The sequence below is a fragment of the Furipterus horrens genome, unplaced genomic scaffold (assembly GCF_987537825.1).
Source record: "Furipterus horrens unplaced genomic scaffold, mFurHor1.1.pri manual_scaffold_13, whole genome shotgun sequence".
NCBI classification, from domain to species: Eukaryota; Metazoa; Chordata; class Mammalia; order Chiroptera; family Furipteridae; genus Furipterus; species Furipterus horrens.
Window position 1 is genome coordinate 39,321,236 of NW_028327183.1, and position 13,884 is coordinate 39,335,119.

A 13,884-nucleotide genomic window follows, 5' to 3' on the forward strand; every position below is an offset into this window, starting at 1 on the left:
TGATGTATTGGGTTTTTTTTTTAACTATGTGGAGGGGACAGTGGATCCCCATAGCAAAACAGGTCCCCTCTGAGCCCTAGGAATACCTGCCACACCCTGCCCCATCCTTTGCTCCTGAGGTCCTTTCAAGGCCTCTCACATCCAGGCCAAAGCCCCACGTGGCCCTATGTGCCTTGTCCAGGAACTGCTCATGCCTGCGATGGGCCCAGCAGAGGGCGCCACAGCTACCCAGTAGGGAAGAGGACCCCACCCTGCTCCTTTCACCCCTCTCCCCTCCTCTGATTGCTGGGTGGGGGTGGGAGGTGGGCAGCTCAGTGCCCCCCTTTTCTGCAGCAGAGGAGTGAGAGCAGGTGGACCGGCCTTTGCCCCTGCCCCAACCAGCTCCCGCCTTGCTTTGTCTGGACCTACGTCTCTCAGATTTTCTAAGGACCAAACCAAAAAAAAACAAAACAGCAAAAATCACAAAAAAAAAGCTATAAAAAAATTTAAAACTTTCAGAGAATTACTATTTACTTTATTAACTTACGGATTTATTATATAAATATATATTCACCTAGCAACACATCTTTGCCGCCTCTTGCTCTCATAATGAAGACATAGCTGATTTGCTCCCTCCCCCCTGTCCCTTACTGATTTCTTTCTGTTGTCTGTTGTTGGACATGGGTCTCTGGGGACCCTCGTAACGTGGAGGGTGGGCTGCTGGCCTGGCTGCCTGTTAGTTGATGGTTTTATTCCTCCCCCACCCACCCACCCATTCTCCTTTTCTTTTGGTTTATTCTGATTATTTTTTTCTCGGTTTCTGGATAAACCACCCTTCTGGGGACAGAATAATAAAACACGTAATATTTTTAAGACGGAGTCTACAGTGTTCTCTCTTTCCTCCTAGCTCTGTTCTCCACTTTCTCGCAGAGCTCTGATAGAGTGCCTCTTCCCAGAGTGAGGCAGGGCCTGGGGGTGTGGCAGGCCCCGTTCCCACAAGTGGGTAAAATGTGGGTGCTGCTGGGGAGCCAGTCAGGGCCAGGCCCTGTTCTAAGTGTGCAGCATGGACTCCCTCATGGAGCCTGGCCAAGAAGGGTGCCATGTCATGCCAGTTTACAGGGGAGGAGAGCAGAGCACAGACGTGCAGTGACTTGCCCAGTGTCACCCATCTGGTGAGTGGTGGGGCCAGAAATCAACTCCAGGCAGGCCGGCTCCCCAGGCCATGCTCTCAACCACTGCCTCGTGTCAGAGCATCAGCACCCCTATGCCAGGCGGTGTGGTGCAGGGGTCGGGGGAGCATGGTTTTGCTCAGGGCCCTGCTGCTGTGGAATAAACCATGGTCCAGGCTGACAGAAGGAAGACGGGCTCCCCAGCAGCTCTCCTGCCTCCGGCTACAGGTGCCAAATCCTAGGAGAAGGTGGCCACCTCCATCCACTGGGCGAAAGAAGACAGCAGGCTTGAGGTGGGGGTGTCCTGGGAGTGCTGCCTTGGCTGCCCTGTGCCACCGCTCCCTCAGCCCAGGCTCACCTGTCTGCGGGTCAGGCACACGACCCCCTCACCCCCATCCAGGTACCTGCTGCAGTGGCCTGTGCAGAGACGGGCGGGTGAGCGCCACCACCCCAGCCCCCTGCCATGGGAGACACCCTCTTGTGTCCCACCCGTGCCAGGGGTGGCACTCACGGAAGATGCAGGTAAGCTGGGCCACACAAGACACAAAGTGCTCAAAGTCCACACGCAGACGGCTGTCCCGGTAGCGGCTAGTGAGGGCCTGGGTCAGCTGGTTGTTGAGGTGGAAGCCTAGGAGGAGGCTGCCTCTGAGCCTGGGCTGCCATGAACCCTCTCAGGGTGGCATAGCACCCTGACTTCCCAGGGAGACACCGAGACACCACAGGGGCCTGTTGCCACCTCTTAAATCCCAGCTCTGCCTCCACCCAGCTCTGTGTGGCTCTGGGCTCAGAGTCATCTGTCAAGTGGGGACGACCACATCCCTGGCCCCACAGGTTGTGCAGAGGTGTTGTGTGTAGAGTTTAGGACAGTGTCTGGCACGTGGCAACTATGTCAGCGTTATTCCTTGAAACTGCAGAATTTCTGCTAGTGGACCCCGGGGAATATTTCTGTGCAAAACTTTCTTGTCCCATATGGAGTCAGTTTCTTTATAGGCTACATTAGGGATGATCCCTAAACTTCAGAAAACATCTATGAGGAATCTAGACGGAGGCTTCCCAAAGCTGCAAACAGTGGTGCTTCCATGTCACAGATAACCCTCTGGCACTCAGGGTTGCAGGGGACTCTTCCCTGTCACATGGTCCAGATAAACACAGTTTGAGGATAATTTCCTGGGCCTCTGCTGCCTCCTAAAGCCCATCTTCCCCCCACTCTGTGCATTCATTTAACAAATATTTGTCCAGCGCCATCTCATTCTGTGCTTGAAAGCTTAGGGGGCGGGGGGCTGGCGCCTGATCCTGACAGCGTGTGATCTCTGACCTTCATCTGCTCTCAAGGTGGGGATGGCGGAGGGCCGCTTGGAAACCCCAGGCAGAAGAGGTGGAAGGGGCTAGGGAGGGGCCGACAGCACCTCTGCTGCCCCCTCTGGAGTCCTTGTCCTTTTCATGGCAACAGCTTCCTCTGACCACTTACGTGGCGCTATGTCCTGTGGTGCCTGGTGTGTGGCGTCCTGCCCAGGGTCCTCTGGTACTAGTGAAGTCCTTCACCTAACTTACCAAGCCCTAGTGACCATGACACCCTATTCCCCCCATGGCCTCACTGTCCCAAGCGCATGGCGGCCCTCACAGACCGAACCTTACCTCCCCCTCTTCCCCTCCTCCACCTGGAATTTGGGCTCCTTGTCCCCTTTGCACGTGCTATTCCCTCTGCCCAGAATAGCAGCATCCAGCATCTCCTCTGGACTCCCACAGCTCCCTGGGCCTCCCCCCACCCCACAGGTACCACTGGGCTGTCACTGTCATTGGTAGCTAAGGCTGCCCCTGGACTGAAGCCCTTGGGGGTCAAGAAAGGGTTTCTGGTCACCAGTGAATGCCTAACATCAGCCAGCCCAGAGCAGGTGTTCAGAGAATGCTTGTGGAGCAAAACGTGCTCGTTCGGAGCACGCCAACCCCCCCACACCGAGACTGCCCACCTGTTCCTGGGGCTTGGCACTTGCTTTCTCCTGGTCCCCTTTCTGGCGTTCCCTCCTCCAGACACAGCTGTCACTCCAGCCCTGTACATGCTGATCTTGAACTTGCCTCTCTCTTTGTACATACTTAAAAATTTTAGAGTCCAAGTCCTCACAGCACCTCATGGAGCTCTCCTGTCACCCAAGCCACCATCACCACCAGTCTTTCCTCTAACCACCACCTTTCCACTTGGCTTCAGCCACAATGGCCCCCACCATAATCTCCGTCGCAGGGCCCCTTCTTCACTTGGCTCCCCCCAAACCAGCCTCTTTGGGGTGCAGGCTCACATCCCAGGGCCTTTGCACTGGCTGTTCCCTCTGTCCGGAACACTCTTGGCTCACTCCTCAGGTCCTTACTGGAGCCTCCACAAGGCCTTCCCTGACCACCGTGTCTCACCCCCCGCCCCCCACCACGGCATGCCCTAGCACCCTGGCCTGCTTGCTTCTGCTCTACTGCTGATCCCCGTCTGTGGTTTGTACCGTCCAGAACGGCAGCCCCTCAGGAGCACTTGCTCATTTTCCTTCTGCCAGGCACGTACCAGGCGCTCAGAGATACTGAATGATCAGCACAAACTTGCATCTTCCTCTCTCACCTCTGCTCTGTCTGGGACTGTGTTTCTCACTGTCCCACAACTCTCCATCTTCTGTCTGACTCCATCCCTTCCCCTCTGTCCTGGGCTCCTTTCTTACTTGCAGGTCCCCGGATCTTTGACCTCCCCATGTCTCACCCATCGCTTCGCTTGGTGTAGGTGGGGATCTGGGGTTTCCTGTCATTCCCCCCCAACCCCTATCACACAAGGAGGAACGTCACTCTTCTAGCCATCTTCTGTCAGAGCCATTTTACAGAGGGACATGCCTCCATCAAGTAGATGGACTCACATGCCTAGGGTTCCCAAAGAGTGATTCAGTAGTTAGGATTCCAACCCAGGCTCAGGGGAATCCAGAACATTCTGCCATGGTGCCCTGGAGACCAGGGCCTCCCAGACACCAGCTCCTACACCCTCCCCAGCCCATCCCCTTCTTTCACCCCGCTTTCCCACACAGAAGATTCTCCCCCTCGGCTCCTCAGGTGCAGTCCCTCACAAGAGCTGGCAACAAGCTAAGATGTCAGCTTTGTGGATATCGGCAGCTGAATGGGCTGCTGGGACTCGTAAGAGGACTGGGACAGGAGGGGGAGCTGATCCTGTCCCCATGACGCACCCCAGGACCTCTGTCCATACCTGCAGCATTCAGCGCCAGCCTCAGCTCATGGGAATTCATGGTTCCGGAAGCGTCCTGGTCAAACTTGTGGAATATGGCCTGGGTGGGGAGGAATAGGTCAGTCCCACCCCCCAGGCCCCTGAGCTCCTTGCAGAGCTCCTCAGAGGCCAGACTACTTGGGGCCCCACCCCTGCTCCCTTTCTTCCTGGCTTTGTGCCCCAGGGAAGCAGCTTCACCACCTTGGGCCTCTTGTTTCACAGTCTAAAACGGGCTCAATGGTAACAGCATTGACAAGGTTGTTGCGAGGACATGTTAAGACTGCCCACTAGGGGTCTAGTGAGGGCTCAATAAATGGTGCCTTATCACCATTATTAGAGAGGACCTGAGCCCATTTTCTTCTCACATGAGTTTGGGGGGAGGGGGGCAGGGGGAGGGTCACCACCTCCTATTGCTAGACAAGCAAAGTTGACTTCACAGGGAGGTTACTGGCTTGAGATCACATAACCAGAAAGAGGCTGAGCTGGGAGCTGAAATGTGGAGGCAGGAGCCTGTGTTGAGCTGGTCGGTGCCCCTAGAGGGACCATAGAGGGGATGGGGCAGGGATGTCCCAGCCAGATCCCTCCAAGTTGGCGTGGTGTGGTCCAGCCCCCTTCTCCCCGGGGCTCTGCTAGCCCACAGAGCACCTATGTCCCTTTTAGTGCCTTTCCCTGCAGGAGGAAGTGACTCCACCCAAGCCCCCACCTTACCTGCCACTTTCGGAGGTGGCCCCAGAGCTCCTGAAAGTGGTGCAGGGCCAGGCTTCGCCCGTGCTGGAGATGGGACATCTAGTTAAAGTCAATGACCCCAGAAGGGGAGCAAAGGCCCCAACATCTCCATCCTCCCTACCCAGGCAAGGCCCCCATCATGTACCCCCAAACACTGCAGCAGCTGCTCGCAGGTCCTGAGCCCAATCTCTCCAGGGATCCAGGTGTGGGCCCTGGCTACAGGAAACAGACAGAACCCCTGAGCTTCCTGTGGGCCGGCCATCGTGAGTGCCGGGGATCACGGCATCCCATTTTATAGAAACCCAGGCACAAAGAGCCAAAGGACTGCTGGCAACTAACAGAGCTGGGATTTGACTCCGGGCAAGTGGGCTCGCGCTAGTAGGAGCCACACTTCCTGCCTCACCCTTAGAGGAAGGGGGCTTATGAGCGGCTACAGCCTTGGCTGCTGGTCCTGCCACAGGACCCACGTGTGAGGAAATGCCCAGGGTACCTGTGGCCTGACTCCCAGCAGCATCATGGGTTCACACACATAGCCCCACACATACACTGACCCCCAACTCACCAGGCTCCAGGGCAATGCTTAATAAGGTCTGGAGCTGAGGGGCACTGAGTTCTTCCTCCTGGTCAGGGAGAGAGCAGGTTGTGAGGCCATTCTATAAAGGGCTGTGGGCCCAGCCCAGACAGCATGCTGGGCGGAGCTGGGGACACAGCAGACTGAGTGAGCCCAGATCTGCCCTCTTCAGAGCTCACGGTCCCGGGAGAGTGGTCAGGGCTGCAACAGGGAAACCCTGGGCTGTGGGAGCCCATAGCCCACGTGACTGACCAACCTGGGGAGGGTCAGGAGAGCCTTCAGAGAAGGGCACATTAGAAAGATGAGGGCTCAGGGCAGGGGTGGGGTGAAGGGAGAGAACTCCCAGGCAGAGGTGCAGACTGAGCAAAGGCCCTGAGGCAGGGAAGACCTGCGAGCATTTTTGAGAGCAGGTCATGAAATGTTGAAGCACAGAGAAGGGGGAAATCAGACATTCAGGGTAAGGGAGGTGTTCAAAGGGGGGGGGGGCTCGCTTAGCCCTGTACCCCCTCACCTCTCCTGCCAGCTCCTGAAACAGCTGCTCCAACCCCAGCTCCAGGGGAATGTTGGGGGCCTGCAGGGTGGGAGTTTAGTCGTGCCCAAGAGGGCCCCCACTCCCACCCTGTCGTGCCCCCTCCCGGAGCAGCCCCTCACCATGAGAGCGTGCAAATCGGCGCTGATCACGTCGTCGATCTCCCTGCAAATTACAGACCAGAAAGCGGGGGAAGGGCTGTTCACCCCGCGCCTAGGGCTCGGGGCGGACGGGGTCACAGCCGAGAAATTGGGTGGGGTCTAGGCAGGATCCTGGGGCTGTGGGCTGATCCACGGGGGCTGAGGATTCCAGAAGCGGGTCAGCACCACCCCCCCTTTTCAGGTAGCGGGTCTGGGGGTCCCGAGGGAGAGTCTGGGGCCCTGGGCTCACACGGCAGTGTGACAGCGCTCGGAGAAAATACGCAGTGTGAAGTCGGCCTCATCGCCAGCACGGGCGGCACTGGGCACCACCAGGTAGTGGCCAGGGCGCAGGCGGCAGCGGCGGCTCACGTCGCGACGGGTGCAGAAGGGCGAGCGGTCCGCACACAATAGGCCCCGCAGATGCGCGCGACTATGCGGGGAGTCCCAGAGGCCCAGCAGCTGGGAGATGGCGGAGGGAGTGACCGTGACCTTGACCACCCAAGTCCACCCCACCCGGTCGTCCACCCACTACATCCCTCCAGACCGACCGCCCCGTACAAACCCACTGGATCACCCATCACGCCAAGCATGCCCCAGGCCATCCCTGCCCCACTGCAGGTTGTCAGAGGCCCTGGGGCTGGTTCAGGGATAGATTCTGGGATCTGGGGTCCCATGGAGACCCACCTCCTCTGGGATCTGTGAAAAGGAAGAGCAGGGGGAGTAGGGGGAGAGACCCTCAGAGCCTCAGAGTTCCTTCTCTGTCTCCTCTACACCCCTCCCTCTCTTTTCTTCTCATTCCACTCTCATTAAACCCCTGACTCTCGGTCCCTGTCGAAGTCCCTCTCTGACCATCCTGGACCCCTTCCTCTCATCTGTGCTTTCTCTGGTCCTTGTCCTTTCCCTGATCCTCAGCCCCCCACCCCTTTTTCTAACTTCTTTCCGACCATTCTGACCCCCCAGCCTCTCTCTGTGCCCGCCCTAGACCCTCAGTCTCTCCCTGACCCCCTTCTGCTTCCCTCAGCATTTGCTAGAGCCCAGCCTCCCCACCCCTCTCTCTGCCCCTGCCCTCAGCCTCTCCAGCCCCTCTTGGCCTTCTGGGAGCTCCCCTTGGCCCCCTACCCCTCCATGCCTCCCTGCTCCCCGTTGCCTCTCCTCAGCCCAAAGGCCCCACCTGGAACACGTGGAAGCCCACAGTGAGGTAAGTGAGGCCCTGGGCCCTCAGGCACCGCCGGTTGCGCTGGATGAGTGACAGGAGGACAGTGCACTTGGGGATGCGGCCCCCTCGAGCAGAGCCCCGAGCCCCTGCTGTACCCCAGCCACACCAGGGCCCGTCTTCATCCTCCTCGTCCTCCTCATCAGGCTCCAGCAGTGTCAGCCGGAACTGGGGGTTGGTCCAGAAGGTTTCTAGCAGAGGAGAAAGAAATGGGGTTAGCCTGCCTGCCACAGCCCCCTTGCTTGCTTTCCAGGGTCCCCTCCAGGTCTTACCAGCAGCAGGCTGGCTCCCGCCAGAGTTGAAGCCTCTCACCCAGCGGCCTTGGAAGATATGGATGTGCCAGCCCCCTCCAGCTGGGCTGGGGCCCAGCACCTCCGGGCTCAGAGAGCAGATCTGGACGGTGTTGAAGTGGCAGAGGAAGTCCTGCAGCTCCATCCTGGACAGTGGCCCACAGTTAGGCCCTGCCTGGCCCCTAAATCACAAGGCTTCCCCCAAATTTTTCAAGTATTGCCAAGTACCCTTCAGTCCACCAAATGGAATGACCCCCAAATCTCTGAGCCCTCCAGCTCCCTCAGATTTCTCCAAGTCCTCAGAAATTCCCCCAAATAGCCAAGCTCCACAAACTCCCCTTAAACATTGTCATGTTGTTTTCAGCCCCCAAATATCAAGACCCTCAGACTCTCAATTACCAATAAATATCCTTCAGCCTCTCGATAGTGCCAAATCTCAAGAAATGCTCCAGGTGTCACCAAGCCCCCTCAATTATCCTAAATGTTACTCATCCCCCTTCTATCCCTCAAAGATCACTATGCCTCCAACCCCCCCTAATATTACTATCAATTCTTCCTCAACTGCCTCAGATAGAACCCACCTCAAAACTACCACTCATACGGACAGTTCCTCCTCATTGGGGCCCATAGGACTCACACCCTCCCTGAGCCCTACCTGCTGGTGCCCCTCCCTGGGGCAGGGCTGGGACCCTGTCCTACTCACCAGAACTCTCCGTCCTCCTTCTTCACCAGCAGGGCATCTCGCCACTCGGTAGGGAGTGCATCCCAGCGCGGGCAGCTAGGGAAGCCTGAGGTGTGAGGGGTGGGTGGAGGCCCAAGCCTCCTCCCCACCCCCCCGCCCCAGATCCATCTCACCTGTCACTCCAGGCCCCAGTCCACTCCACGCGGCCCCATGGGTTCCGCAGCCGCAGCAGCCGCACCTTGGTGAAGCCCAGTGACACCTGAGAGCGACATCGTCATTGGGGGTTAGCACCTGAACCCCGCCAGCCCACCCACAGGGGCTGCTCACCTTGTGCGTGCCTGTGACTGAATATGCATGTCCCTTCACCAGCCCGTCTTCTGTACGGTACTCGCCCCGATCACTCTGCGCAGAGAACAGGGAGGAGATGGAGAGGTCATGTTGAGGGACAGGAGGGCGGCCCCTTCTCTCTGTCTCCCGACCTCCTGCCACCAAAGCAGGAGTCAACTAGAGCACCCAACTGAATGACACAGGGCTCCAAGAGGGGGTGGGGGTTGGTCTGTGAAGGTGAGAGAGGGAGATGGAGCTGAGAAAAAAATAGACAGAAAGAGGAGAGAGGCAGAGACCTAGAGACAGAGGATACAGGACAGAGGGAAACGGAAAGAGGCAGAGAAACGCAAAAGACAAAGCAAGTAACTGAGTCCAGGGTTAAGTAAATGAATGAGTGAGTAAGTTAGACTGACTCACCGAATGAATGAGTATGTGATTGGGTCACACATGAACAAATGACCCAAGCTGAGCCCATTAAAATCATTCCTGGACTTCTGCTGAGATTCTCAGAAAGAGGTACTTTTCTTTTTTACCTCTGGGGTGGTGGGAGGTAACTGTATGGGGCAGGGGACTCTTTCGTGCCCTCGAGAGGAAAAAGCCTGTCTGAGAGTGAAGCTAACCCAGAACCAGGAATAGAAAAACATTCACAATGTCTGCTAAGCACCTGGATCCAGCTGTGCCCGAAGCTCATAAGTTATGAAAGCAAATAAATGTCCTTCTGACCTGCTCGTGTTTGATTTGTGAAAGAGCATAAACTAACAGTGAAAGAGAGGACACAGGATGCCTCCCCCTCCAGCTGTGACTGTGCACTGGCACTGGTGCAGGGTCTCTGCGGGAGTCCAGCTCTCTCACCAGGGCAGTGGCACCCACGAGGGACTCCTTGGCCAGGGCATGGCGCAGGGCCGAGAAGAGACCTGGGCTGTCTTGCCTCAGGTAGAGCACCTCACCCACGCCACCTGTGAAGTCCACGAAAGCCTCATTCATGTGGCCGCCTCGCATCACCTCATAGGAGCCATGGAGCCTGTGGGGGCAAGTCTGGCATGGGGGTGTCTGAGGCATGTAAAAGCATCTGAGGATTTGGGGGCCTCTGTCACAGGGTGTGGGGTCCAGGGTCTGTTCCTAAAATCTGCACACTCTTGAGGTAGGGGGGCTCTGGCATACTCTGGAAGCCTTTGATCCCTGGGCCACAAGGACTGCATGATTTGGGGGTCTCAGGAGAGCTCTGTCAGAATTCTGAGTCCCTGAGGGCTGTGTCTGAAACTCAGAATCTCTGTCTACTTTGGAGGTAATTCCCATGAGGTCTCAGATCCACAGGATGGGGAAAAGCAAAGATTTGAGGGTCTCAGGTCTTACACCCAATACTTTGGGGGTGCCTTGGGTTTCTCAATAGGTCAGGACAGATTGTCTGAGATTACAGGTCCCCCAAGGGGATAAATGTTAGGTTTGGTGACTCCAGGGCCTAATAAGAGATTTCAGGCTCTTTAAGAATTCTGGAACCCTGGCTGGTGTGGCTCAGTGGATTGAGCACCGGCCTGAGAACCAAAGGGTGGCAGGTTCGATTCCCAGTCAGGGCACATGACTAGGTTGCACGCCAGATCCCCAGTTGTGGACACAAGTGAGAGGCAACCACACAGTGATGTTTCTCTCCCTCTCTCTCATTCCCCTCTCTCTAATAAATAAATAAATAAAATATTTTAAAAAAGAGAATTCTGGGTGTTTGGTGGGTCTCTGAGAATGTATTGTGTGATGATTTGGTGGAGGGTGGTCTTTACAATTTGGAGGGCCTCAGGGGATGGTGTGACATTAGGGTTCCAGAGGCTGTGACTTGGTTTGGGATCCTTAGCTGGGTGTCTAGAAGCTCCCAGAAGTCGAGGGGCTCCAGGGGTCGCATGTGGCTGGGGTCTGTCTTCTGGCTGGGACTTGGGGTTGCAGCCAGGGGGAGGGGTTGGGGTCCTTACTTGGCGTAGGCCTTTTCCAGAAGGGGGGCCCAGAACTCGTTCCGCTGTTCTGAGCGCAGGAACATCAGCTTCCCCTCACGCACAGGCAGCCTGTCGTCCACCACGACATCCACCCAGCGACCAAACTGCCAGAGCTGGTGGGGGAAGGGGCAGGGTCCTGGGGCTCAGTTTCCAACCTCCAACCCCTCCTGGGCCCCAACCTCTGACCCCTGACTTTGCTGTACCTGTCCAAAATTCCAGCCCTGAGGGAACAATGTAAGCTATGAAATCCATGTCACCTGGGGGAAACTGAGGTATGAACAGAGGAGCCGAGCTTTACCTGAAAGTGGAAGATGCCAGCATAGCCATCTCGGAAACTCTGTCCAGGGGGCACCACCCGGCACAGGAGTCGGGGGTACAGAGTGAGGGAAGCGGCAGCCGCAAGAAACCAACAGTTGCCTTGGAGGAAAGAAGGAGACTAAAGCCCTGGCTGATGTGACTCAGTGGATTGAGTGCCAGCCTGCAGACCATAAAGGTTGCTAGTTCGATTCCCAATCAGGATACATGCCTGGGTTTGGGGCCAGGTCCCCAGTTGGGGGCATATGAGAGGCAACCCATCAATGTGCACAGCATTTCTCTCACACATCAGTGTTTTTATCCCTCTCTTTCTCCATCCACCCTTCTCGCTAAAAATAAATAAATAAATAAATAAATAAATAAATAAATAAATATTTTAAAAAGGAGGAGACTATGGCCCGGGAGAAGAGGGAGACTGAGGGGCAGGCGGAGTAATAGGAGGCTGAGCAAAGCAGCAGGCGGGGAGGGGGAGACCGAGGGCAGAGGTGTCAGGGTCCCAACTGCAACTTGCAGGATCTGAGGGCTCTAGATGGGTTCAGTGATCTCACCCAGACTTCCCTGACACACGTCTGTCCGGCTCATATCCTCACAGATGAACTGGGGCTCAGCACAAAACTCCTGGGGGAGAAGGGGATTTCAGGCTTCAGTCAAAAAAGGGAGGGAAGGAGCAACTTGGAGGTCAGATGTCCGGTCCCCTCCTGCCCTCATTGCTACAGAATAATGAGCACCTCCAACTCGATGAGAGGGCTCGTAAAGGCTGTGGGCAGGTGGCACGCTTCCCTGGACCTTTCTGGAACCAGGATGGCTGAGCCTGCTCTGAGCTGGTCCCAGTGACATCCTCTCCCTCAGACGCAGGAGTCCAGACCCCCAGCCCCTCCTCCCTCGGACGCAGGACTCCAGGCCCCCAGCCCCTCCTCCCTCGGACGCAGGACTCCAGGCCCCCAGCCCCTCCTCCCTCGGACCCAGGACTCCAGGCCCCCAGCCCCTCTTCCCTCGGACCCAGGACTCCAGGCCCCCAGCCCCTCCTCCCTCGGACCCAGGACTCCAGGCCCCCAGCCCCTCCTCCCTCGGACCCAGGACTCCAGGCCCCCAGCCCCTCCTCCCTCGGACCCAGGAGTCCAGGCCTCCAGCCCTTCCTCCCTCGGACCCAGGAGTCCAGGCCCCCAGCCCCTCCTCCCTCAGACCCAGGAGTCCAGGCCCCCAGCCCCTCCTCCCTCAGACCCAGGAGTCCAGGCCCCCAGCCCCTCCTCCCTCAGACCCAGAGCACAGCCCCCTGCCAAACTTTACATGGGGCCTCATCCATTTCACCCCTTTGGCCTTCTCTGAGTCTGGCCCCAGCTGGTCATAGCCAAGGGCATCAGGGCCAGCAGGGAAGTAGGGATCACGAAACAGGATCCCCTCATCCAAGCAGGCTGCTCGGATTGCCTCATAGCTCTGGCCTCTAAAAGGCTTCAGGTCCCAGGCTCCAAGTCCTGCCTCCTCGTCTACCAGCTGGATGGTGACCTTCCTGCTGCCGCACGCCATCTGAACACTCTGGGCTCACAGGCCGGCCCCAGGCCCTTTAACCACTTGAGTCACGGGGGTGGGGCTTCCCCTCCTTCTGAGCTCTGATGGGGGTCTTTAGGCAGTGAGAAGCCTTCCCTCATTAATACTAATTGATGGTTTGGGGTGCAGGAAAGCATGGACGCCTCTTCAGTTGTTTCCTCCCCAGGGCGTGGGGCCTTCAGTTGTGGCCGGCGTAGCAGCTTAATGGGCTTCGCCAGCAGCAGGAGAGAAGGAGGGCAAAGCTGAGGCAGGATGAGCTGCCACTGTGGGAGTTCCTAGAAGGAGGTCAGTCTGCAAGCTGTCCAGCATGTCTTCCTCTGAGGGCCTGGGAGGGCAGTGTGTCTGCTGCTGTGCCCGTCTCTCCCTCTTTCCATCCGACATCCTCTCTCTGCCTGCCGTTGTATCTTTCTTCTCCATCTTGGCCTCACTCTGTCCATGTCTCTCATCTCTTCTCTCTGTTTTTCGCTTGTCTTTGTATCTCCCTTGTCTCCATCCCTCTCGCTTTGCCTTCCTGGGTCTCTCTCACCGTGGCGATCTTGTGCATGCCCCACTGTCTGTCCCTCTCCATCCTTCTGTCTGTCCTTGTAACTCCTCAGCCATCCACAGCGGGACCCTGAGCCATCCGGATTGCCTCCCCGACAAGGCAGACCTCAGCCTGGTTGCCCCAGGCAAGGTAGCCCATGAAAGGGCTGCTCTGGGCTGGGAGCTGGGCCCACCAGTGACCTTGACACCCTGCATTGACCGCACATGCCTCAGGGTCTAGGGGAGCAGAATTTCCCCAAAAGGATGCCGGGGCCATTGGAGGAAATGGGAGGCATAGCTTCTGAGAGGCCAGAAATTCACCCGTTTTTGTCCCAGCGCAGGTCTGCTCTGGCAGAACCTTGTCACCTCTGTGGCATCCAGATATGCCTCAGCTTTCTGTCATCTTTCCCTCCAAATGGACCAATAAATATTATAAAACAGATTTTGTTCCTGTAGAATCGTGAAGACCATCCCATCTAAGTGAGGCAGGTGACAGTGATTAGGAGCCAGAGGGCCTGGATTTGAATTTGAACTCTACTACTTGGGTAAGTCACTTAACGTCTCTGTGCCTGTTTCTTCATCTCTGTAATGGGGATAATAATAGGACCTACCTCAGAGCATTGTCATGAGAAGGAAATGGGTTAATATGTGGGACA

At 57.0% G+C, this 13,884-nt stretch overlaps 1 protein-coding gene across 1 annotated transcript; it reads right to left on the reverse strand.

The window, feature by feature from the left end:
* Positions 1-754: 754 nt before the first annotated feature.
* Positions 755-12,685, reverse strand: CAPN12 (calpain 12). The gene is made up of 21 exons (XM_090259076.1): positions 12,449-12,685; positions 11,710-11,779; positions 11,145-11,263; positions 10,826-10,959; positions 9,720-9,888; positions 8,868-8,942; positions 8,714-8,799; positions 8,562-8,636; positions 7,841-8,004; positions 7,527-7,759; positions 7,040-7,051; positions 6,606-6,814; positions 6,338-6,380; positions 6,198-6,257; positions 5,678-5,735; positions 5,261-5,331; positions 5,098-5,160; positions 4,372-4,450; positions 1,660-1,776; positions 1,507-1,565; positions 755-1,413 (listed from the first exon to the last, which is right to left on the reverse strand). Exons 1-21 carry the CDS (start codon positions 12,683-12,685, stop codon positions 1,387-1,389), a joined length of 2,160 nt encoding a protein of 719 aa, XP_090115202.1. The 3' UTR covers positions 755-1,386.
* Positions 12,686-13,884: the final 1,199 nt, after the last annotated feature.

What these genes read in the sequence shown, in the direction of transcription:
- CAPN12 (XM_090259076.1), bottom strand. Translation starts at nt 12,685, where the DNA reads ATGGCGTGCGGCAGCAGGAAGGTCACCATCCAGCTGGTAGACGAGGAG. An exon ending in AGCTGCTGCAGTGTTTGGGG is followed by an intron (nt 5,161 to 5,260) that starts GTACATGATGGG and finishes TCCCATCTCCAG; the next exon opens with CACGGGCGAAGCCTGGCCCT. An exon ending in GCTGGCGCTGAATGCTGCAG is followed by an intron (nt 1,777 to 4,371) that starts GTATGGACAGAG and finishes GCCTCCTCCTAG; the next exon opens with GCTTCCACCTCAACAACCAG.